The following is a 24,517-nucleotide window of genomic DNA, read 5'->3' on the forward strand; positions in this document are numbered from 1 at the left end:
ACCAGGTAGAAGAAGGCATCTCCGACCCTACAAAGCCTATATATTCTTGATCAGCGTCAACAGGAGAGACGATCTAGTCATGTTCGTATAAACATCTAGATCTCAGAGACTTTAAAAGATAGAGCTATAATTTTTTTTCGTCAGAATTTGTTATGTTTGCAGGCAGATCAAGTTTGTTTCAAACTTTTGCCACGTCCACTTCCGCCCCACAAATTGACAAAACTCTATTAACAAGCGTAATTTTAAAGCTAGAGTTGCGAGTTTTGGTACATACAACAATAACTATAGTCTTTGTGATTCCTGAATACTAGAACTGACAATCTGGTATATTTTTCACTCTATAGTATATCTTGAACGAAGTATCATATTAATATACCATTTGGCATTTTAAAGTAATTTTATGGTATATAATTTTGGTATATTTTGATAATAATACAGCAATATTTTGCTTTTATTCAAAATGGGTAGCAAGTATCTCACAGTCGAGCACACTCGACTGTAGCTTTCTTGTTTTAAATTTGTATACAAGAATATATTATTTTCCATCAGAATAGAAATTAAGTTTGATTAAGCTTTCATGCATGCACAGAGAGATTAATTAAAAAAAATACGAACGTAATCAATACATAATATAGGTCAAACCGCTTAACCTCCGTGGCAAATTCATTATCAGCTCGTTGTGAAGTCCTCACAAGTAATAAGCTATTTTTCACATTTTACTCGTTGTGTTGGAAAAAACACATATTATTATGGAATAATCAAATGGTTTTAAGTTTTATGGAGCCATGGAACACAAGTACAGTAGAAAACTCGATGGCTTGGTTGGCCCCATACAAACTTATATGAAAGGGATTCTGCTTAATACGTCTCCGCTTTTAGCTACTAACCGCTTATACCGACGAAATTTTTAAGAATTCAACCGGATATAGCGACGAAAAAAAAAAATACAGCGAAATAATTCCAACAAATTTGAGCATCAAATGACGTACATAATTATAAATGTATGTATTTATCAGTGATCCAGACCCTTGCTTGTATGCTTAGCAGCGATACGAAGGTTCTTACATTCCCACTAATCTCTGTTTTAGCTGACGCCTAAGGAACATGCAAGTATACGATTTATTATGGAACAACCATGCTATTTAATTAAATTTATACTTTTTTTTGTTTTGTTTAAAAAATTAATTTGTTTTGCCTTAAAAACCTATTTCGAACATGGCAACCATAAAAAAACAAAACAAAAATTTGTTTTGCTTCTTTCGGTTAGTGCGTCTTCCGGGTATAACGACGTAAAATCGTCGGTCCCTTGAAGGTCGCAATAACCGGATTCTACTGTATATTATATTCTTGAATTTATTTTCTTGGAAATGTTGCGATACTCTAATATATAAAATACTTACGAATTAAAGAACGCATACCATATAGAATGAACCGAATTAATCTCGAATTATTATATATTATATTATTTCAGATTGCTTTTATTTCCTTTTCGCTTTTGGTTTAAAGACCAATTTGTTAAACGCACTAACTACGGTTACAGATACAAATAAATGTAATAATATATAATTAAAATATTTATAATATGCATATATCTACGTATGTATATAGAGACTTCGCGCTTAACACTTATGGCCGGGCGTTAAATATATTAATTTTATATACACAATTTTTATATAATACCCCATTCATGCCTGAGATAAACGAGAGAGTTCATTTAATTCAAACTGAAATTCCAATTTATGCCGAACTATTTACAATAAATGGGGTTTGTTCATATATATTTGTTAAATCAGGTAAAACTTAAAGACAAAGGAGCAAATGTTTTTGTGGTGTAAAATTAAATATGACCTAAAAGTAATTACTTTTCTATGCAATAGGAGGAGTACAGAATATGATGATTATGACTTGTGATTCACGCGCTTTTGATAAGTGTGTAGCTGTCTGTCGTTATCAACTGATTTGATAGGAACATGCGCCCTAATGAATACACATTGCTTTTGTCTTACAAATAATACGACAAAATGTGTGTGTGTTTGTGTGTGTGTTAAATTATACGTATGCAGTGTGATTATTGATTTACGTACGTAGATGTATGTATGTATGTATGTGCATGAGGTGTATTCATAAATTATTTTATAGATGATTTTCAGTCAGTAACATTTCACCCAAAAGACCTACGCATTGAGTGCGCTGTAGGACTTCATGGATCGCTCGATATTAGCCCATTAGCTCTGGCCTGTTAGCGATCTGTGGCGGATTGTTGGATTCTGCAAGAATATATATTGGATTGAATTAAATAAGAATCAGTCGGAATTATTAAAAGATAACATTAAACGAGATGTTAGGGACAGATAAAGCGATCGCATCACGAATTGGGCAGCATTAACATTTCTACGAGAGCGTTTTTGGCGTTTTTGTACGTGTATATGTAAATGTGTATGTGTATGTGTGTGTAGGTATTATGACTATGGGATCACGGAAGTTTAACCTTCTCAACATGTTTTTCGGTTAGTTTCAACCAACGACAAACAAACGAAACGAAACAGAATTTGGAAAATTTTGGTAAAGACCACCTACCGAGAACATTTGGCCAAAATAAGTAGGTAGCTACAAATACTAGGAGTCATAGAGGCGTGGATAATGTTGTCACGCACGCTCTCGCAGTGCAATATCGGTGCACATGACCAGACACTCCGAATCGAAGATATCTTTCTTGTTCTCGCCTGGCGCCAGTCTCAATTCTTTAGCTAATGTTGAGAGCGGCGCCAAAAGTGTGCCAAAATCGAAGTAAAGAATTTAGATAAGATTGGACTTGGCATACCCCGGGGTATTTGCTAGTTTAGTTTAATGCTTACCCATAGACTCTTGAGCGGCTCTGCGTCTGTCCTTGATCACATAGCATGCGGTGAACAGGAAGAAAATTCCGCCCAACACTTCCACAAAGGTCGTGGAGAAAAGTGAATACTGTAGCGCCTCGAATTTGATAACATCCTCCGAACTCTGTGGGTGGAAGGTAGAAATTTACTTAATATACGAATAACAAAAAAAAGTGAGATTTACTTACGCCTACTCTTGGGCTCAAGGACATGTCTTTGAGAGTATTGGTAACGGTTTCCGTTGCGTTTTCCAACACTTGCGACATGCTCTGGAAACTCTGATTGCTGATCATCTTTGGCTCCGAGCTCAGATGGTTTTTAATTGCAACGGAAATCTAAAGTTAGAAAAGGTTAATTAATCAAATTGTTCTTTTCTCGTTGATTAGTTTTACTTACTGCGCCCACCAAATACGGACTGCCGGCATCGCCCAGAGCATGTGAGATTAAAATTTGGAAGGCTTCGGCAGTTGAACGGCGTGTGGGCACCACCACATACTGTATAAAGCAAGAGGTTCAATTAGTGATGTACTTTAAAGTGATACAGCTAAACAAGCAGTGTTACCGACAACAACAACAACAAGAACAACAGCATAAATTAGAATAGCAAGTAGTTACAAGCAGTGCCAATAGGTTAAAGATGTGCAAAAGCCACAGTCAAAAGTTCTACAGCTTCGAAAGCTCTCAAGAGATGGCGCCACTTCAGCACAAGGTCGCAGCGGAAACGCCAATTGGGTTTGCGTCGCCGCTTACATTAATCGAAAGTGGGAACAGCTGGCTTATGCGCGCATGGGAACAGTTCTAACCGACCGACCGTCTGCTGCGACTGACCGAAACATAATAATGTTCGACTTTGACTGTGGCAATTTGTTGTCTACATTTTCGCAAAGTTTTTCTTTTTACAACAAAAATCAAATATCTACATTAACTGTTTACTGTTATAAACAAAAAATAAATGTGTGTGTACAAGGGGTATGTGCGATGCAAGGTGTGAGCGTGTTTAGAAAAGCAAAAAAATAAAATAAATATAAAAAGCAAAGAAACATTTAAAATATTCGATATCCATTGCAATGAAATACAGCTAAATCATAGGCGTAAACAATAACAAAAGCAAACTACAAGCCTAAAATGTACAATAATAAATACTATTTATTATACATTATCTACAAAATACGGCAATGCGATGGCGCCACTTCTCAGCTCTTTTGGACCTGGTTAGATAATCAGCGCTGAGAACGAAAGGCCAATTAAAATTTGGCTATTTGCGGAGCAAACGCAAACGCAAACAGCTGAGGAAGCGAACGCACATTGCTCATACGCCGCGTAGCCAAAGCGGAACTGATGCGCGCCCCAAAATAGTCAAAGCTATTCTAATGTGCCTCAGCTGATGATCAGCTGAAAAAAGAAATGAGGTTGTGCAACTGTTTGTTGAAACGTGACTGACACATAAATAATCTCTCCCATTCCAAAGGAATGTCTAGTTCAAACTCATCGCTCGGTATGGAATGGTGGAGGATGCAAAATGGTTTTTTTTTGGGGGAGGATGCAAGAATGAATGCGTAATGTAATTTCTGACTTGCTTTTGCAGTATAGCACCCTCAGGGGGTTTGACTTCTGTTTTGGGGGTGGTTATCTCCCCCAATTCCATGTGCATAAGAATGTGATTCAACTGCAGGCGAGTCTGCTCGACTTTGAGATACCCGTAATAGTTGATTTTCATTCTATAAAACTGATTCTTTAATAACTTTCTTGTTTTTTAACCGATCGTAATGAAATTTTAAGGATTCAGAAAGTAATTAGTATTATGACCAAAAGTAAAGCCAAGTTTTCACCATTAGCTACTTACTACAATCCTTGGGATCTTGAACAGTTTTCTCATTTCAGATATTATTGTAATAGATTTGAACCATCTGCCTGTTACATGCATTTTCAATTGCACCATAAGACCCTTCTACCTTTTTCATAGCGGGTATCAAAGCTAAGGAAGTCAAGGAGGATGAGTTTAGGGGGAACTTTCACCAATGAACAAAATGAATGCACCGCAACCAAGGAATGAGGCTAAGGGTATTAGAGGGTGTGTCTATGTGTGTGAGAGTGTGTATGGAGTAAGCGTGGCGTGTATGTGTGGGATATTGTGGTATTATAACAGTAAAAAGTTAATAAATGTTTACACACAAATTCAATATCAACTAAAGTGCAAAATTACGAAAGCAAAAAGAAGTGTACATTTTGTATACAACAATTTGGTGATAGTAGTTACAAAATTAATTTTGTTAGCAATGTGTGTTTTATCATACATTCTTTCGATTGGTTTCGATTTGGTTTTCGTTGTATGCGTTTCTCTTACCAGCAAAATGTCCGCAACAATTGCCCAGTTCATGTTTAAAGCTAATTGACCGAAAAAGATTAATACATATGTGACAGCCGTTTGGCTGGAAACAATCAAACAGGCGCCGGTCAAAAGCGGAGCGCTAAGCAGCAGGCCAACGGCACAGATGACTGGATCGGCGGTGGGGAAGCGTTTCCTTAGCTTTTGCGATAGAACTGAACCCAGCGGCACGCCCAGCAACCCAGCGATCATTGTAATAAGGCCAAACACGAATGAGACTCTATTGAAAGGATGGCGGGTTAACAAGAGGCAAAAGAGGCAGGCAAAAAAAAGGTTAACAAAATGTGTGTTAATCAAAAAAGGGAGCTTTTCATACTGAGACTGAGACTGGGACAAATAGTTAGTTGCTGTTGCTGTTGTTGCACTTGCTGTTGCTGTTGTCGAGAGAGATGCTTACCAGCAACATGTCGGCGACAATGGACCAGCTCAGATTGAGCGTCACCTGCGCAATGAACACAAAGATGAAGCACATCGTGCCATTCGTCTGTGGCAAGATGAGCGCGGCAAAGACCATGGGCGCCGATATAAACAATCCAACCGCACAGATGTACGGATCACAGTTCTCGATGCGACCGCGCAATCGCTGGGCGAGCACAGATCCCAATGGCACTCCGATGAGGCCAGCGCCCATTGCGACGATTCCGAATTTGTAGCTAACACTATTCGTTGAACGCAACAACAACAGATGATGTGATGTGAAAGGACTATTCTCAGAAAGGGTCGCACTGTGCAAGGACTATACTTACTCATCCAGCTGCAGGTCCTCGTTGCCGGGCTGCATCCTGAGACCCATGTGGATGTAGGTTGGTCCCCACCAGGCGAGTGCACCGGCCACAAAGGCCACGCACGTGAACCCGGCCGTGGAGAGCATGAACGAACGATTCTTCACCAGCTCCTTGACGTCCGTCATGAAGGATGTGGGCTGCAGATTGTGCGATGCTTCGCTGGCGCCACGCTTGGGATCCTTGATGAGGAAGATCAGCACGACGGCGATCAAGCCCAGAATGGGAGTCACACGCAGTGCCCAGCGCCAGTTGTTGGCCAAATGCGCTGTCTTTGAGCCAACAATGTAACTGCGTGTATAGAAATGGGCGTAAATTAGTTGTTGAGGAATTGACGAAGTGCCATTGCATTGGCAGCCAATTGCACAAATGTTTTTTTTTGTTGCCGCCCCAATTGACCCCACTTGAGTGAATTCCACTTAATTGAGTTTAAATTTTCGCATTTGATTTGCTATAAATAACTAAAGCACTAAATTTATGTGCAATTAAACTTTCAACTCAACCCCGTAAGTGATCAAATCATCAACAGCGAACACAGCACAGCGACAGCTTCTCACGCGAGAATAGCCAAAAGTCTGTGGCAGGCAAACACGTGACTACGCGGAACTAGACAGCTGATAACAGAGCAGCGACTTGTCTCTTATCAGGCGAGTAATCATAATCGTAGCCTCGTCTGCGCAACTATCTATGTGGCACACTTGCTGAGATAGATTACCCCCCGAGTTATGACTAGACTACCGATGACCTGTATTCGAAAGTCGCCTGCAACAATTGTTTCGAATCGAATATGACACTGAGATAAGGTTCTAACAGTACTTTTATGTTCATATTTTATTGAACTCTCTGGACTTTGATTTAACAATAATACTATATTTTGATTGTCAGGGAATAATCATTATAATATGAAAGCATCAACTATGCTGATAAGGTCTGTTTATATTCTGTATTTCTTAACAGTTGCACTGTATTTAGATTCTACATGGCATAATCATTTGAATAGGAAAGTATTTCTATGATAAGGTTAAAAAACAGTCTGTTAGATGCTATTGTATTTGAGATTCTGTGTATTGAATACTCATTTCAAATAGAAAGTCAGGCTGTGATATTTTTTAATCAGAGTTTCCTAGCATTTTGTTGGAAGTTGTTAAGGATTCAGAAATTTTGAATTTAGCTTGTAAATGGCATATTTTCCAAAAGATAAAGTCTGTTAAAATACTCTTTTTTAATATTTCATAAATATGCTGTCTCCATTTTTGTACTTCCTACTGTCTTTATTTATAGAATTCGACTTCTCCTTTTCAAGACTGCTATTTCAACCTTACTATATACTCTATACCCCATCTAACTATATCATATTTCCATTTGTTGATAACTCACCCGAGTCCAGAGCCTACGGGTATGGCAAAGTAGAAAAGGGCCAGCATTTGGGATCGCACACTGCCCACAAACAGATCCGAGATGATCGTTGGCGCTATTGTGCTGTAGGAGGCCTCGCCGATGCCGACCATGGCACGGAAGGTGAGGAACCATCCAAACTGATGCATAAACGAGCCCAAAATTGTTGTCGTTGACCATAATGTGACACCCACGGCCATAAGCAGGCGACGTGGATAGCGATCTCCCAGATAGCCAAAGAGGGGGGCAAACACCATATACGAGACGACAAAGGCTGTCTGCAATAATCCCGCTCTATCGTTGTCTATACCGAAGTCTGTCTTTACATCAGTTAGCACACCTGCAAGAAAGAGAGAGAAAAAGGAGAAAGATATAGTTTACTCAAGTGCTGCTGTTAGTTAGGTATAGATTAGCGCGTGATTGTTAAATCTAGTATATAGCTAGTTGCTGGGTCTGGTGTTGCTAATTGCTTGGGTAAACGCAGTATTCATATAACGAATGTTTTATGTAAGTAAACGATCGACGAGAGAAACTATTTGTGCTTAACCTTTAATGGCCGCCCATTGAAATAAGGTAAACTTTAGCAGTTGCCTAATTACTGTTAACCTGCTGCCCTTAACAGCACTGTTAACATTCCCATAGCAGCAGTATTGATGTTGCCATGTTAAGAAATACTAACTGCAACATACTTAACATTTCATAATGGCACTTCAATGTCAAAAGGAAAGCTAATTTGTGGCTTGTCTAAATACCATCGAATGGCAGTGTAAACAAATAAAAGTAAGCAAATAATTGGTAACCTTATTCATATCGCAATTATTTTCAATTATCAGCTTGGCCAATGTCGGGCCAATTTGTTGATAAATATATCAGTTTGTTTTGTTTCTGCCAACGTTGATAAGAACAAACAGAACTGAAATCACGAATTCAGCCAGAACATTTTATAAATTATGCATATGATTTATCATTTCAAGCTGGTTTTCCGTATGCGCGTGCTCGTATTTCCGGCTGATCATCTATCTATATATATATTTGACTGTATTTATATATTTCTCATTAACTGGCGGATATGCAAGTCACTTAAATGGCCATAAATTATATTGTCAACACGACCTAGACAATAACTGTTCATCGCTTAAAATTTGAAATCAACGTTGCGTTTATTATGCTTGAATTTCCTATAATTAACGATGCACAATCCAAACGTATTCGAATTTTTATAGATACGTGCATTGGCCTTTAATAACTGCCCACAGCTAACGGCATAAGGTTCTATGGGTGCGTAAGCACTCACCAAATAATATGGCGAAGATATAAACCCAAAAAAAGATTCGTTAGTCAATGAGTTGTGAGAAATATCGAGGGGAAGGCCGGCCGCAAGAGCCGGCATTAGCAATATCAATAGCAGCACACACCAATACCAATACCAATACCATTAGTAACATTAACACACCAGCAACGATAATACAGCTTGGCCGAAAAGCTCAACAAGTTGTGACCGTCGTTCGTCGAGCGAGCGACAGAGCGAGCACGAAACGAACGCTGCGCTCGACGTGGCACGAAGTCAAACGAAGTGAATCAGCAGCCACCGCAAACGGTCGGCTGACGTTTTATGTTTAATTATTTCATTTTCTGGGTCTTTTGCACATTTCGCTTTTGAGAAATTTATCGTACGATTTTTTCAACCAATCAGCGCGTTTGTTTGGCCAGTGACGTAACGATACGAGGACGCCAACTGAGCAGCGAGCGCCACGCGATAAAAGCAATGTGGGGTGTGTAAAATACACACATATGTACATACGTATGCATCCATACGTTGTGTTGGTCTCTCTCAACGCCTGCATTGGTGAGTGCGTGTGTTTGTGAGTATGAGCTTCGATCCACAAGCGTGCGGGCGCGAGTGTGTGGGTGTGTACATGTAAGCAAGCAAACATGTACAGGCAAAAATTTGCAAGTTTCGCCCGTTCACCCGTTTGTTTATGGCATTTTTAGCATTGTGCTGTCTTCGTTGTTGGACGGACGGAGGAGCATGAGAGCCAAGATTGGCAGGGGGCCAGACGTCGCGACGAAGGCTTGGTGCGTTGTGTTCTTGTTGTTGTTATTATAAGTGTATACCAAATACAATATTGCGAGAGAGAATCGACATATTTTGCCGGTTATAGAAACTGGAGAGTAATTCGAGAACCAGTTTTGGTTGTTCTCGCTCTCGCACTCTCTTTCTCTCTGTAGCTCTGTTCCCATTGTTTGCGTTCGCTCGCACTCAGACTGTCGGTTACATTTTGTCAGACGGAACTTAAGCGCTTCCAGTTAGTAGCAGACACTTGACTAGCCGCACTTGGAGACTAAGAATGGAGATATTGCAATATTATACATGGAGTGGAGACATAAAACAAGTTAAGCAGCTCTCTGGCTCATTAATATGAATGAAAATGTTTCTGGCAATTCTGATTGGCCTTGAAAAGTCGCGCGATCTGCAGCGTCAGTTAAAAGGCTTCTTCAGAGCGTTAACTGATGTTATTAAAAAACAAATTTCCCCTTTCGTTTTATTTCGGGAAAGCTTAAAAGACTTTCATTTGGAAAAAGTAGAAATCGCTTTAAGCAGCTCTGCGCGCTTCGATTATCATAGACAAAACCGACTGACCGACCGACCGATCGCAGCCTCTCATTCTCTCCTCTTCTCTCTATCTCTGTCACTCTCAAAGTGTTAACATTTCTATTGTTGCGGTTGTTTTAGTTGTTGTTTTTGCTTATTCAATTTGTGCTTTTTACAGGTTGTTGCTGTCCACACTTGTCGTTTGTCTTCGTGCGACGGTCATTGACATAGAAAACAAAAAACGAAAATGAGAAATGCGAAAAGAAAAAAGGGAAATAATGTAAAATGCAGCTAAAAACAACACGATGTCAACATCTGACAGTTTTTGACGGCAATGCAAATCACAAAATCGGAGCAAGCATTGTACGAAAATTACGAAACGTTGAACAAAATTGCAAATGTTTATTTAGTTGTGAATATTTATGTGTAAGGTTCGAAGAGATCACAATTATACTCTGCTTATATTTAAATATAAACATATATATGTACATATATGAAAACTTATTTAAAAATTAACTAAAAGACGCCCCATTTCAGTGAAATTTTGATTGAGGTCGCTGTCAAAACGAAAGTTTTGAATGGGAATTTCAATTTTGGTTACATTTTGCAATAATTTAACCAAAAGTTTGACAATAGTTTCAATTTTGTGTTATGCAAAATGAAATAAAGCGACTGAGGGAATAAAATTTTAAATATTATCTATGAGGCGGCGTTCCAAATATTGAATAGTCAAACATCACGTAATACTTTAGCAAGTGTTAATTTAGCATATGGTCAGAATGGTCAGTATCATAGCTTTTAGTTTTCTCATTTATTTTTTGAATTTCAAATTCCAACTGCAATCGACCACAAATTGTTGACAATTATTGCACGAGTTTTGTTTGGGGGAGGCATTAAGGGGTGTTTTGGAATGTTGCCAAAAGATTACGTAGAGAAGCATCAGGCAATGCATGGCCTGTTTTCAAAATATACACAATTGTATACAGATGTCTGTCTATATATATTCACACAATTATATAGCTAAGCAAGCATATTCACACACTTATATTTAAATCTATATCACTGTTAGCTGTTTTGGCAAAAGAGCGAACAAAGTTCACTGTGAATATATAATATAACATATATATAAATGTAGTTTGTCAACAATTTGCATCAGCAGATATTTTGCTGAATGAATGAAACACCCAAAATTGTTTTGTTGGGGAACGTGAATTACAATGAGGCGGCAATGAGAGGATTACCCAGGCAATGAAATATCAGGCGATAAAATGTGGCTCGTGTCATGCGATTATTTATAAAATCTGAGATCATTTGTACAGTGGGGTCAAAGTGGGAGACTTTGAGGCCACGGCTCACGCTTTAAGTTATAATTAAACGTATATCATTAAACGAAGCAGACATCAGGCGATGTTACTTGAGTCTGAATGTGCCATAAAAACCAAAAAAGTTTCGCCACATTCAACGCAGTTTTGTCGAGTACGATACGATTATGATAATGAGCATGTCGTGGCCGTGTGTCGCAACATAATAAATCCAAGCACAATCGAAAATTTGCAACATTGAAGGTTAGCCAACCAAATTTGACTATAAAACATATGCCACTCACACAATTTAGTTTGAGCTTGTTCTGGCCACGTGCCCTATCTATGTATGTATGTATGTGCATTGCTAAATGCAATTTATTCCACGTTTGCTAAATTCAACTGCAGATAAGAAGCAAATAGTCGTAAATTGTGCGATAACCGAAGCTCTTATCAACTGTTATCAGCTGCAACCGCATCCGAACTAATTGTTAACGAGCCGATAACTTGAACAAACAAAGCCCCACACCCAACGGCTACAAGATAACATAACAGCAACGTCTCACTATCATGTTAATGTCATGTTAAAGCACTGTTAAGTTACAGATTTCAGTGAGGTGGCGAGAGGTTATAAGCTCTGTACACTGCTTTAACCTGTTGATACCTAATAACCATAAAAACAAATACAAGGAGAATGAGAAGAGAGCATCACATCATCTTTTGTTTTTGTTTTGGCAACAATGCCCACTCTCCATGAGAGTGGAGAGAAGAGTTAACTAATTACCCCCACGCCCGAATGACAAACAAAGTGGCGTGAGTGTGACTTTCAATGTACGATGAATACGAATACGAATATGAATGTGAATCATGAATAAGCATATAAATATCCCGCATGACGCTAAATCTGCATATCGCGTATGAGCTCGCATAATATAAGTATGATAAACTTATCGCTCAATTTGTGTAAATTATTGTAATTTTATATATAGTATGTAGAATAATGAGCGGTCATGAGTCTCGGACAACTTAATTTCGATTAAAAAAGAATCATACGATTGTTTGTGGTTTGGTTGGCAATTAAGGGCTTAGCAAATGTGCAAGTCAATTAAGAAAGCTTTCAGGGGCTTAAAAAGTACTGTAATTGTATTGCCAAAATGCAAGAGTATTGGTTAACGACTTTCTCGAATGTTGTTTGCCCTTGGGTTGCTTGCAGTGTTGCCTCGCAATGTTATCATCAATGACAAGTGTCATTGGTCATGTTGCAAATGTGATGATTAAGCTGAAAAGTTCAAGTTTAAATTATGCCCAACAGACAAAAAAAAACACACAAAAAAGTTGAATGTGCAAAACCGGAATGCAAAATTCTAAAATACAGTGCAGAAAGGTTGCCATTAATTAAAAATAAACACCCATAAATATAGTAGATTTCACGATGATTAAGTGGAACGTGGAGATGTATAATAAGTGTACCTAATCAGGCCATTTGTGCAACTGGTTTGAGTATTATTTGCCATGAAATGAGCTAGCGTAATCTTTCCCCATAAACAAGTTTCCAATTATTTTTCCTTACAGAGTCGAGATTGTAAAAAAAGCTGTGATTCACGCAATGATCACGCCACACGATTAAAATAGTTACAAGTAAATACACACAATTGTAACTGATAAGCAGTGGAGTGACGAGTTTCCTGGCGAGTATTTGTTGACACTCTAAATAAATATTCACTTTATGAAATTTCTTTCCTATGCGATGCAGACCTAGAATAAACAGTCTCCGATCACGAGGAACATTTGGAGTCGAAATAATACCCGCATAGCCGTCGAGACGGATTTGCGATATCGCACCATGTCAGGCGGTTATTTCGCATAATAGTGTTAAGATTTCACGAAATTTGAATAGACCAGTGATTGATTGTTGAGGAGTAAGTCGTATCATGGTGTGATATACAGAAAACAATGTGAGTACACGATAAGAGAATTCTATTAGCGCAGGTCGTATGATTCAAATGTAAACTCTGATTACTCATCGCGACGCTTGTTTATGCCGTGATATTCCGCTGTGCGCAATTCGGACACGCAGTCATAAAAATAGCTCAATTTAGTAGCTGTGACGTAACAAAATTAATCCAACGTATTACCTTGCGTTATCTTTATAAACAGTGTTTAGAGAGAGAGAGAGAGTAATGAAACACGCGATGATAACAACATCAACAAAATCAAGCTAGAACTTAAATGCGCCTGCGCATCCTTCTCTTTTGAAGCAGTGGATGTCATGTGGGCTTATGTACATACATTATAAAGATTTCAAGACACCGATAGAAGAGAGAGGACTTAGGTTATTTAAAAAAAAAATAATGGATCACCCTCTCGTAAGAGTGGATATCATGTCTTTTTATACGCATAATAATGCCCTCTTGCAATTCCGCGAATTTCGAGCCGCGCGAAGAATTTAAGAGTGCGGCAGGAATTGAAAGAGAATTATTCTAATACGGTGCACATGCAAGTGTTCGATTAATTTACTAGGGGCGCTCTCTTTATTAGAACAATAGCTCTTTTTAACTCCAATTAGAGCAAGTGATGTTGCTGATGGGCAATTTAAGCGTTGCATGCGTGACCCGCACTCTTTGCATTTGATGCAATTGCTCTCTAATCGAATTAAATGAACCCAATTGAACTTACCCGCAATTGTGAAGCGATCCATATAGTTGATGAGATTGACAAAACAAAGGACGCCAACGGTGAACCATTGGCTAACGGTTATGGCGCGGGGTTGTGTTGGCACGCTCTCGTTGCCCCTTAGTCGCTCCATCGAATCGAAATCTGATGCTACGAGTTGTTGTGACGAGTATGTCGCAGGCAAACCGTGTGGCTCCAAACCGGCAACGTCATCGTTGCTGCCACTGCTGCTACTGCTGTTGCTCATCGCCGGATTATCCATGGCTGCCGCGGCAGTTGCAAGCGGTTGATAGGCCTGATGGTGTTTCTGCGACATTCACGTGCCTCTTGTTGCACTTCTCTCTCACACACACACACTCTCACTGGCAGCGGGACAACAGCAAAACACTGAAGTCGAAAGTTTACTCAGCGAATTTGATAGCAAAACGTTGCCGCAAAGTATATGTGTGTATATTTTTGCAGTCTCTTTTGACTCTCGTTTACACACAAAAAAACACTCACTCGCACACACACACACGCACGCTTTATGCCGCGCAAACACACGCGATGCACGAGCACGAAGAAACTGTATAGGAAGCGAGAATGTGGAAATATGTGTTGGTGGCAGATTTCTATTCGCTCGCTCACTGTACAATACAAAAATTACTCTTTGGCAACGTTTCAAATCCCTTATAAATATATATAGCTTATCACTTTTGTTCTTGCACACGTATTTATTATTTAATTAGCTTTTTGAAATGCTTTTATACTCTAGAATGCACTGTTGACTAATCGAATGCGGCGTTTACTTTTTATATGCATTTGCAGTGCTTCGATTTTTATTTAATATGAAGTCCGCGACACGTCCGCATTCACTCAAAAACTAATTGGACTGAGCTTTTATAAGAAAGCTATTTTCTTCAACATCTGTGGTGGAGTGTGACCGCAAGCAACATTTCAAACAAATACATTTCAAAGCCAGAAAAATATACCAAAAAATACTAAACTCCAACACAATTTCCAGCTGGCAATACTTTTCAAAGTAAATGAGTATTTGTTTTTAAATAAAATTTTTGTTCGCGACGTTGAAGTCGTTTTAAATCCAACTGTTGGTATACCAAATTAATATATAATTATTAACAAAATTGTCAATTAAATTAAGAAAAGTTAATAGTATTTTGAACACAAGGATTTTCTTTTTGCGCATGGGTAAATTCTTTTTATTCGTTAATTTATTAAAATATAATTAAACTTAATTTTTGATGTAATATCAACAATATATTATACAAATATATACTTCCTAGTTAACCGACATGCTTGCCTTGGAACAGCAAGACATTATTTTGGGACTTAATAAAGAATGCAAACGGATGTCTAGCGAAGAAGCGTTTGCGAACGAGCATCGATACTGCCATTATACGAAGTCCTGAGGTTATTGAAATTTAATTATTAGAGGATTTAGAGAGCGTTTATTACAAGACAAATAAATTCATGTTTAGTACTGAAGATATTATTATATTGATTGTCATCATAGAAATGCATCGATATTAGATCATACATATCACATTTATGGTTTAATTAACTTCCCAGCAAAGAGCACAGTTCTTTGTCTATTGATGATATAGTAGTTAAATGGCCGATCTGCATAGAATCGATTGGGCTCCTGTGGCATCATGGGCATGGAGAACCCAACCATGACCATAGCTGTTAAAATGACAGAGACATGAACAAAACAAATAAGATTGTAGTATATAATTTGCTTATGATTGTCCAAGATATAATACGTAGATATTGGTTAGCGTGTTAGTTTTAGATGATAGATGATATATGAGTGCACCTATATAATTTACTCTTAATATGAGAGTTGTAATAAAGCAAACAATATGAACAGAACTGTATTTAATTACGATTTTTAATATTGAGTAACAACAAACTTTATATACATATGTAGAGCTAGTCATGCTGTTTAAACGTTCCAATTAAGGTACCTAATTAAAGTACATCATTTATACTGTAGACTATAGATAGTATTATAAAGTATGGAAATATTTCTCAAAATTGTTAAATTGCTTGCCAGCAAAGAGAACTGTATTCCTTGCATTAATAATATAATAACAGAATGGATGATCAACAAAGAAATCCAGGGGCGTCGTCAGTTCGAATGAGAATTTACCATTAGCAACCGTTGCTGTGAAAAAGACAAAAAAAAAAACAAAAACAAAAAAAAAACACACACACACGACATGCACCGATGTAAAGTTTTGAACATTGGGGGCAATTAATAATTAATAAAGTAATTGAAATAATTTAATTAAGCTAGAAATAAAACATAAATGAACATGCCCGATAATCGACCAAACGAGATTGCATTTGAAGACTCTGTTTGAATACTTTTATTATTATCACAAATAGTTGTAATACATATCAAAATATATATTTCGCAGTTTCAAATCATTAATCAAATATTTAGATAACATCTGGAAATTGTTGCTTTTTGCCGGCAAAGAGGATGATTCCCTGCTTATTGGCAATATAGTAGAAAAAGGGTTTGTTTGCGTAGAAGAACATGGGTGGTGGTTCGAAGTGAAGGGATGTGCCGCGACACATGATTACAGCTGTAGAATTGAAAGACATAAAACATTTGGATAAAAGCCCATTATTAATCATATACGATATAATGCAAAGTATGGATTGATGAAAGGTGAACTTAATACTAAAAGTTACCACGATTATTGCAGTTAATGTTCGTACACCATTGTAACAAGCATAATTTATTATTCTATAAAAATACCCGTAATTTAAAGATGTTTTTATAAACAATTATATCTATTTGCGATGCCATCAAAGCTCGTCGCGTTCGTTGAGTTTTGGGGCACAAGAGGCGGAAGTTCCCGCTTCGAGTCGCACAACGGTGCCCAAGAATAATGGAAGACTCTGCTGATGGACCAGCATATAGATGAATGGATGATCTGCATGGAACTCGATGGGTTCCTCGAGCGATATGATGCTGCGTTTGGTACGCACCACCACGCCTACCAAATGAGAACAGACAAGAGTGAAGAGACAACGTGAACAAACGTGAATAAAGAGGCATGCAACCTCAACGTGCAACACAATGATGAAGTGCAATTAATGAAATAGCGACAAAACTTTTAAAACTTACCGGTGGCAGCAGCTGCCTCAGTGCCCTTCTCATTCACATCGATAAAGGCCTTGTGAATAATTTTCGACACCTTCAATTCCTCTGGACTCTGGAGCATTTTGCTAAAGTCCGCTTCATTTGAGAACAAGTGAGTCATACCCAACTATTGATAGTTCCAAGTAGTGGATTAGTAAAATTCATAATTTAACTAGGGCTTATCCTGAACTCACCTGTTTAAATGTCTCTGATAACTCCACCTCGAGCTCAGACTTGAACTTCGGTAGTTTGACAATCACTTCGGTCGAGTAGAGTGCTCCTGTAATCTCGGAAAGGGGAGTGCTGCGAAGTTTCTCCTCCAGTTGTGATAGACCAGTTTTGCTATTCGGCAACACGATCAGCATGGACAAGTCCGAGTCTTTGTAGGGCAATTCCAGTGCTGTGGCATCCAGATCACCTAGGTTCGCATATCGGAAACGTTTCTTCAAGTTCATCATGGGAACTTCAATGCTATCAGCGTCGTTCAAATGGAAAGGTTCATTGCGGGTATCACGTTCTGGGAATTGATGAACCCAATTTCCTTTGAAGTGTATCGCATTTATCAACACCAATCGCGAATCCTTATCCAAAGCACTGGGCGGAACGAGATCTTTTATCAAGTTGTTGGTACGCTGTTCAACCCATGAATTAATTTGTCCTGCAGCCTCTACATTTTTGGCAAAGTCTACGGGTTCGACAGCGGATAGAAACTGTTTGGAGATCAGTGAACTGAACTCATCTTTGAGTTCGAAACCAGTCATGATATAGATCTTGTTGGCAATATGCAGAATGCTACTGTTCTCGTAATCTGCGAGCACTTTGTGGAAACTCTCGGCAATCTGTGCTTCATTGTTCGAAATCAGTCCAAGGCCGCGATCCAATTGGGCAGCTGTTTCACCTACGGCTCCCAGGCGGGCCATGGCTGCACAGGTTTGGATTGAGAAGGGTGAGAAGATGATGTTCTGATTGGGTTTCTGCGTGATCAGTTTGTTGTACACATTGATCGAGAATGTGGCCAAGCGGCGCGAGAACTCGGCTACATTGTTACTATCGGGGCTGGTCATACTGTATCTGGATTGATGCTGGACTTGGGCGAAATGCAGAGGTGGCTGTAAAAGCAGAAGCAGCAGAAGAGAGTGTGTCGCCCAGACTGTGGAGGAGAAAAGAGCATTTGAGATGTCGATGTGTGGGATAATAGAATGCGAATGATTTCATTATTTTATGTAATTCCCACTGGCTGAGTCACCTCGGTAGATGTTGTTCGTTATCTGACGTTGTTTAGCCGTTTTGCGTTGTTTGTTTAACTCACGAATTAAATATGGATTTTGTTTCAAGTGGAGCCACCGTATGTGCGTGTCTCTGTTTGTAGCTTTCTCCAATGTTTTGTTTTTTTCTTGATTTTTTTCCGACTCTAAGCGCTTCGCTCTCAGTTCTGTTTGCATTGGCGTCAAATTGCTGACTGAATAAATGCGCTCTGTTCACATTTGTTTTTCCACACAATAAACACAAGCAAACACGTAGTCTCACATGCATATACACACTAACACACATTTAAATGGATGAATATGTATACAACAGGTTTGGACACTCAGTTCATTTGATTTCTCTTAAATAACAGATTCTCTTTACTGCCGTTCGCTCTTTTGTTCAAAATTATTCCGCTCCCTAATATCATACGTACATATGTATGTATGTTAATCAGCTGTTTGTTTTTTGCTTACCACTAATTTGCAAAACTCGACGCATTTTACAATAAATGTCTCCGTTCCGTTTTTCAGAATTTAAATAAAACAAACTGCCGTTTAGTTAAATATACGTGTTGTTTAAACAGAAGCTCGATTTAGACTGTCGGCAACAAGTGAACAATAATCAATTGTCGACGTTGTACTGCTTATCAATCAGTGAATTGAACACGGTTGTTTTGAACTTACGCTTCATTGTCGACGACATACATACATACATATGTATGTATATAGAAGATTTAGTACGTACATATGTATATGAACAGTTCCGTGAGGAGGTCCGTCGCGATAATAAATTAAATTTGTTTTTGATATGATTGTAGTTGTATAAGAGTAAATTCTATATAAAAATTATAAAAACTTTATTTTAAAATTCGTTTTCAACGTATTCCGACTTATTTAGGTTTAAAACTACTTATTTTTGGCTTTGAAGATCTATATCCATTTATCAAGAGCTATAATATATTCGACAATAAAGTAAAAAAAAATTGTTGTGCATGGATATTAGTATTTCAATGTTCAAATTATATGTTGTTTTTTTTTTTTTTGTTTTGAAGGTTTCAGTAATTTTTCCGCAAAATATACTGTCTTGCGCTATCATATCATATAGAATTTAAAACTAAACACGACTTAGAAAAGGATCTCTTACCATCCGACCCATGACACGATCTGAGAAAGCAAAATCTTTCCTCTAGTTTTGCTATTTGGCAGCACGATCAGTATGAACAAGTCCGAGTCCTTGTAGAGTGATTGCATTGTAGTGATATCTACGAGTAAATCACCTAGACTATTAAAATGGGAGACAGAAAAATTTCAATTATTATTTATTTTTATTATAATTAAAAAAAAAATGAGAAGGTGACACGTGTAAATATAATTTAGTTTAATTATATTTATACAACTATTTAAATGTATAATGAATACAAATATAGAACTTATCAAATTATGCAGATCATATCCAACAGCATTATTATGAAGTATTCAATAACATTGTTATAATCTATTTAAATATGATATATTGGAACACACTTAACGGAGGCTGAAGCTGCATCTGCTGCAGTCGCATCTGCTCGACTTGCGGTATTAATTTTAAAATATACCAAATTAATATACCGAAAAAATATTAAAACAAGTAAGAAAGCTACAGTCGAGTGTGCTCGACTGTGAAATACCCGCTACCCATTTTGAATAAAAGCAATATATTGCGGTAATAATCTCAAAATATTTAAAATAAATATGCATGTATTTTCGATCGGAATTTGAAATCGAGCACCACCGACCGGGTGGTTAAAAAAAAGTTTGTACTTCGAGCAGGTTTGAACCCGGGCACCACAACATGCGCGGCTTGCACTCTACCACCTGAGCTATCGCATTGCTTAAGAACCCTTATGCATACAGATGCTAATATAGACGAGCATGTATATACGTATACGCATACATACAATACATACTTAGCAGGTGGTTTTGCTCATACAAAATATTTCTTTAACAAAATCCACAATTTTTATTTATAATTGTTGTAAATACGACTAAAAAAAAAAAAAAAATTTTGTACCCCGAGCGGACTCGAACCCGAGTCCCCCGACTACCACAGCAGTAATAAGCTTGCACTCTACCAATAGAGCTATCGCAGTGCCTCTTGCATACATATACAAATATAGAGGCGAGCATGTAAATACGTATACGCATACATACAACACATGCATAGAAAGCGTTTTTGCCCATACAAAACTATTTCTTTAATAACTTCTACAATTTTTATCTGATCGCAACCAAATTTTCAGCAATCATAAATGCTATAGTTATTATTGTATATACCAAAATTCGTAATTCTAGCTTTACAATTACGCTTGTTATTCGATTTTTTGATTTGCGGGGGCGGAAGTGGGCGTGGCAAAAATTTGAAACAAACTTGATCTGCGTGCAAACATAACAAATGCTGTCGAAAAAAAATTATAGCTCTATCTCTTATAGTCTCTGAGATCCAGTGTTTCATACGGACAGACGGACAGACGGACAGACACACAGACGGACAGACGGACATGGCTAGATCGTCTCGGCTGTTGACGCTGATCAAGAATATATATACTTTATAGGGTCGGAGATGACTCCTTCTACCTGTTACATACATTTCCTGCCGGCACAAAGTTATAATACCCTTCTACCCTATGGGTAGCGGGTATAATTATATTAAAGGCTAATTTAGGTACTATATTTAAAATATACCATAGAGTGCAAGATATACCAGATTGTCAGCCAAAGCAACTAAGACCCCTAGTAAGTAGGCGGTTTCCCCATACAACATTTTATCTTAAATATCATCAACATTTTTTACATGAGCAACCAAACTTTCAGAAATCATATTGACTGTAGATATTATTGAATGTACCAAAAATTACACTTGTTATTCGACTTTTGTCAATTTTTGGGGGCGGAAGAGGGCGTGACAAAAATTTGAAATATACTTGATCTGCCTCCAGATTTAACAATTGCTGTCGAATAAAACAAGTAAGAAAGTTACAGTCGAGTGTGCTCGACTGTGAGATACCCGCTACCCATTTTTAATAAGGGCAAAATATTGCGGTATTATTTTCAAAATATACCGATTTGCGGGGGCGGAAGTGGGCGTGGCAAAAATTTGAAACAAACTTGACCTGCGTGCAAACATAACAAATGCTGTCGAAAAATTATAGCGCTATCTCTCATAGACTCTGAGATCCAGTGTTTCATACGGACAGACGGACAGACACACAGACGGACAGACGGACATGGCTATATCGTCTCGGCTATTGACGCTGATCAAGAATATATGAACTTTATAGGGTTGGAGATGACTCCTTCTACGTGTTACATAAATTTCCTGCTGGCCCAAAGTTATAATACCCTTCTACCCTATGAGTAGCGGGAATAAAAGTAGAAGTAAAGGTATGTAAGAGTATATAAAATTAAATTGATATGGTACTGAATTACGTAAAGGGCACAATTTTTTCCATATGTAACATTTAGCTAATGCTTTCACTTCTAATGATGTTTGTGGTTATTGTTGTTTTTGAATTCTTTAAAATGTTTGCGTCGAAGTCCCAATACTGTCAACATAATGTTAACATAATGAATCAGATATTAGGAATTGAAGGCTTTACTTAAGATTGCGTTTATTGATATTAATCAGATTAAACATTTTAAATTCCCTTTGCATTTAAGGATTAAGTAGCTTTCCAGCAAAAAGCACAGTACTCTGATTATTGATGATATAGTAGTTAAATGGATGGTCCGCATAGAAATTTTTCGGCTTCTGTGGGGGTATGCGAGACCTCGTAAGTTCGTTGATCAATGCTGTTAAATAAATAATAAATAGAAACGAAATAAATGGTTAGATAAGGTTTAAACCCATATAAAAGGTGTTGGACTAGCACTAACATAAAAACGATTAACAAGTGAGAAAACTACAGTCGAGTGTGATCGACATACCCGGTTTCCATTTTTAATGAAATCAAAACAGTGCGGTATTATTTTTAAAGTTTGCCAAATTAATATTACACAAAAATACTAATATCTACCAAAAGCTATATTTGGTATATTGATATAGTACTCAATACAAAATATACCATAGAGTACAACGAGATTAACCATAGAGTACGAGGCCCATACAAAATAATTTCTTCAATAACTTAAATTTTTACCTAATTTTCAAGAATTATAAGTATTGCAGCTATTATGGGATATACCATCGTGTCCCTAGCTTCAAAATAACACTTATTTTTCGATTTGCGTGGTCGTCGATTTGCAAACGAGGTGCTTATACGGACAAATGGATGGACGGACAAATGGTGATCAAGAATATATATACTTAATAGGGTCGACGATGTATCATTCTGCCTGCTACATGCATTTTCTGCAGGCACAGAGTTATGTTACCCTATGGGCACCTGGAAAACCTTTTAACTTACCTGTGGCTGCAGCTGCCTCAGTGCCCCTTTCATTGACGTCGATAACAGCCTTGTGAAAGATTTTCGACACTTTTAACTGGTCCGGACTTGTGATCATTCTGCTAAAGTCAGCATTATTCGAGAACATTTCGGACATTCCCAGCTATTGGTAGTCTCACATAAGAATTAGTTATATTCATTGTTAGTAAGCCTTTAAACTATATATACCTGCTCAAAAGTGTTTTTCAACTCCACCTTGAATTCAGATTTGAACTTTGGCAATCTCACAATTACGTCGGTCGAGTAAAGTTCTTTCCTAATTTGGGAAAGCTGAGTTCTGCGAAGTTTCCTCTCCAGTTGTGGCAAACCAGTCTTCCTATTAGGTAACAAAATTAGCAGGGACCAGTCCGAGTCTTTGTAGGGCAGTTCCAGTGCAGTGGCATCAAGAAAATCTAGTTCCGCATATCTGAAAATCTTCGTCAATTTCATCATGGGTACTTTGATGCTATTGTCCTTGTTCAAATAAAAATTTTCATTTCTGGTGTTAATCTTTGGGAATTGATGGGCCCAGGTTCCCTTAAAATGTACCGCATTGATCAACACCAATTGCGTATCTTCATCCAAAGCACTTGGTGAAATCAGATCTTTTATAAGGTTTTCGGTTCGTTGTTCCACCCAGGAATTAATGGCACGTGCAGCCTTTTCTTTTTGGGTAAAGTCTATAGGCTCGACACCGGATAGAAACTTTTTGAAGATTAGTGAACTAAACTCATCCCTCAGCTGATAGCCAGTCTTGATGTAGATTTTGTTGGCAATGCGAAGAACGCTACTTTTTTCGAATGCTGCTAGTACTTTGTGGAAACTCTCCGCAATCTCTACCGCATTATTGGAAATCAGATTAAGACCGCGATCCAATTGGGCTGCTGTTCTGCCGCTGGCTCCTAAGCGCGCCATGGCTGCACAGGTTTGGATTGAGAAGGGTGAGAAAATGATGTTGTCATTGGGGTTGTCTGCTACAAGCTTGGTGTACACGTTGTTGGAGAATTTAGCCAAGCCGCGCGAGAATATATTGGACTGGTCTTGGCCTTGTAATAGGGCCTGGATCAGGAGCAGCATTTTTGCTATAAGGCCTGTGCCAGGGAAAATCAAATAAATGAGTATGAGAATGCATTAATTTATCTATGTCTTAATGACCACCGAATAGGACCAAAATCTGTGCGTTATTGGAAATAATTATTCTATATGTAAATTGTCCACTTGGTTCTACTTACAATATATGTTATAATTATCCTTTTCCTAGAGATTTTTGTTTCTTTTTAATTTAATGTGATAATATAATTTCATATCACTAATTGTGATTCTGTCCGATTCTCGCTTTTATTTGTATAAATTTAAATTTCTTTACTTACCACTGATTTGTGGAAGTTTATAAATCAACGCCATCACCTCTAACACCAAATACTCAAGTTGATTCCAGAAGTGCAAAATTAACTTTGCATAGAAAGTGAATAATACGAGTATTTATAGTATTCATCAATGTTGTTCTGGTAATTAGTGATTTTTAACGAAGTTAGACTCGCTATTTTCGAACGAATGATTATTCTCGCTACAATATTAATACATTTGTATTTAAGTTCATTTATGAAACAAATAGGCAATCATTTATAAATTCCTAATCAGCTTTGT

General features: G+C 37.8%; 1 protein-coding gene across 14 annotated transcripts; it reads right to left on the reverse strand.

The window, feature by feature from the left end:
- Positions 1–1,453: 1,453 nt before the first annotated feature.
- Positions 1,454–24,329, reverse strand: LOC133844443 (protein spinster). 14 transcript variants are annotated; one of them, XM_062278430.1, is made up of 11 exons: positions 18,885–19,042; positions 17,358–18,313; positions 17,149–17,290; positions 7,422–7,779; positions 6,009–6,335; positions 5,660–5,921; positions 3,273–3,371; positions 3,065–3,211; positions 2,856–3,000; positions 2,578–2,747; positions 1,455–2,267 (listed from the first exon to the last, which is right to left on the reverse strand). In XM_062278430.1, exons 1-10 carry the CDS (start codon positions 18,907–18,909, stop codon positions 2,647–2,649), a joined length of 2,562 nt encoding a protein of 853 aa, XP_062134414.1. In that variant the 5' UTR covers positions 18,910–19,042; the 3' UTR covers positions 1,455–2,267; positions 2,578–2,646. The 14 variants fall into 14 exon arrangements, with proteins under 14 accessions (XP_062134416.1, XP_062134414.1, XP_062134413.1 ...); XM_062278429.1 differs by lacking the exon at positions 18,885–19,042 and adding an exon at positions 18,473–18,630; XM_062278427.1 differs by lacking the exons at positions 5,660–5,921; positions 18,885–19,042 and adding exons at positions 5,221–5,482; positions 18,410–18,629.
- Between the last annotated feature and the right edge of the window lie 188 nt (positions 24,330–24,517).

Source organism: Drosophila sulfurigaster, chromosome 3 (genome assembly GCF_023558435.1).
Source record: "Drosophila sulfurigaster albostrigata strain 15112-1811.04 chromosome 3, ASM2355843v2, whole genome shotgun sequence".
In the NCBI taxonomy this organism is placed as follows: domain Eukaryota; kingdom Metazoa; phylum Arthropoda; class Insecta; order Diptera; family Drosophilidae; genus Drosophila; species Drosophila sulfurigaster.

What these genes read in the sequence shown, in the direction of transcription:
- LOC133844443 (XM_062278427.1), bottom strand. Translation starts at nt 18,605, where the DNA reads ATGCAAACAGAACTGAGAGCGAAGCGCTTAGAGTCGGAAAAAAATCAA. An exon ending in TATCAGAGACATTTAAACAG is followed by an intron (nt 17,291 to 17,357) that starts GTGAGTTCAGGA and finishes AACTATCAATAG; the next exon opens with TTGGGTATGACTCACTTGTT. An exon ending in CCTTGAGCCCAAGAGTAGGC is followed by an intron (nt 3,001 to 3,064) that starts GTAAGTAAATCT and finishes TTCCACCCACAG; the next exon opens with AGTTCGGAGGATGTTATCAA.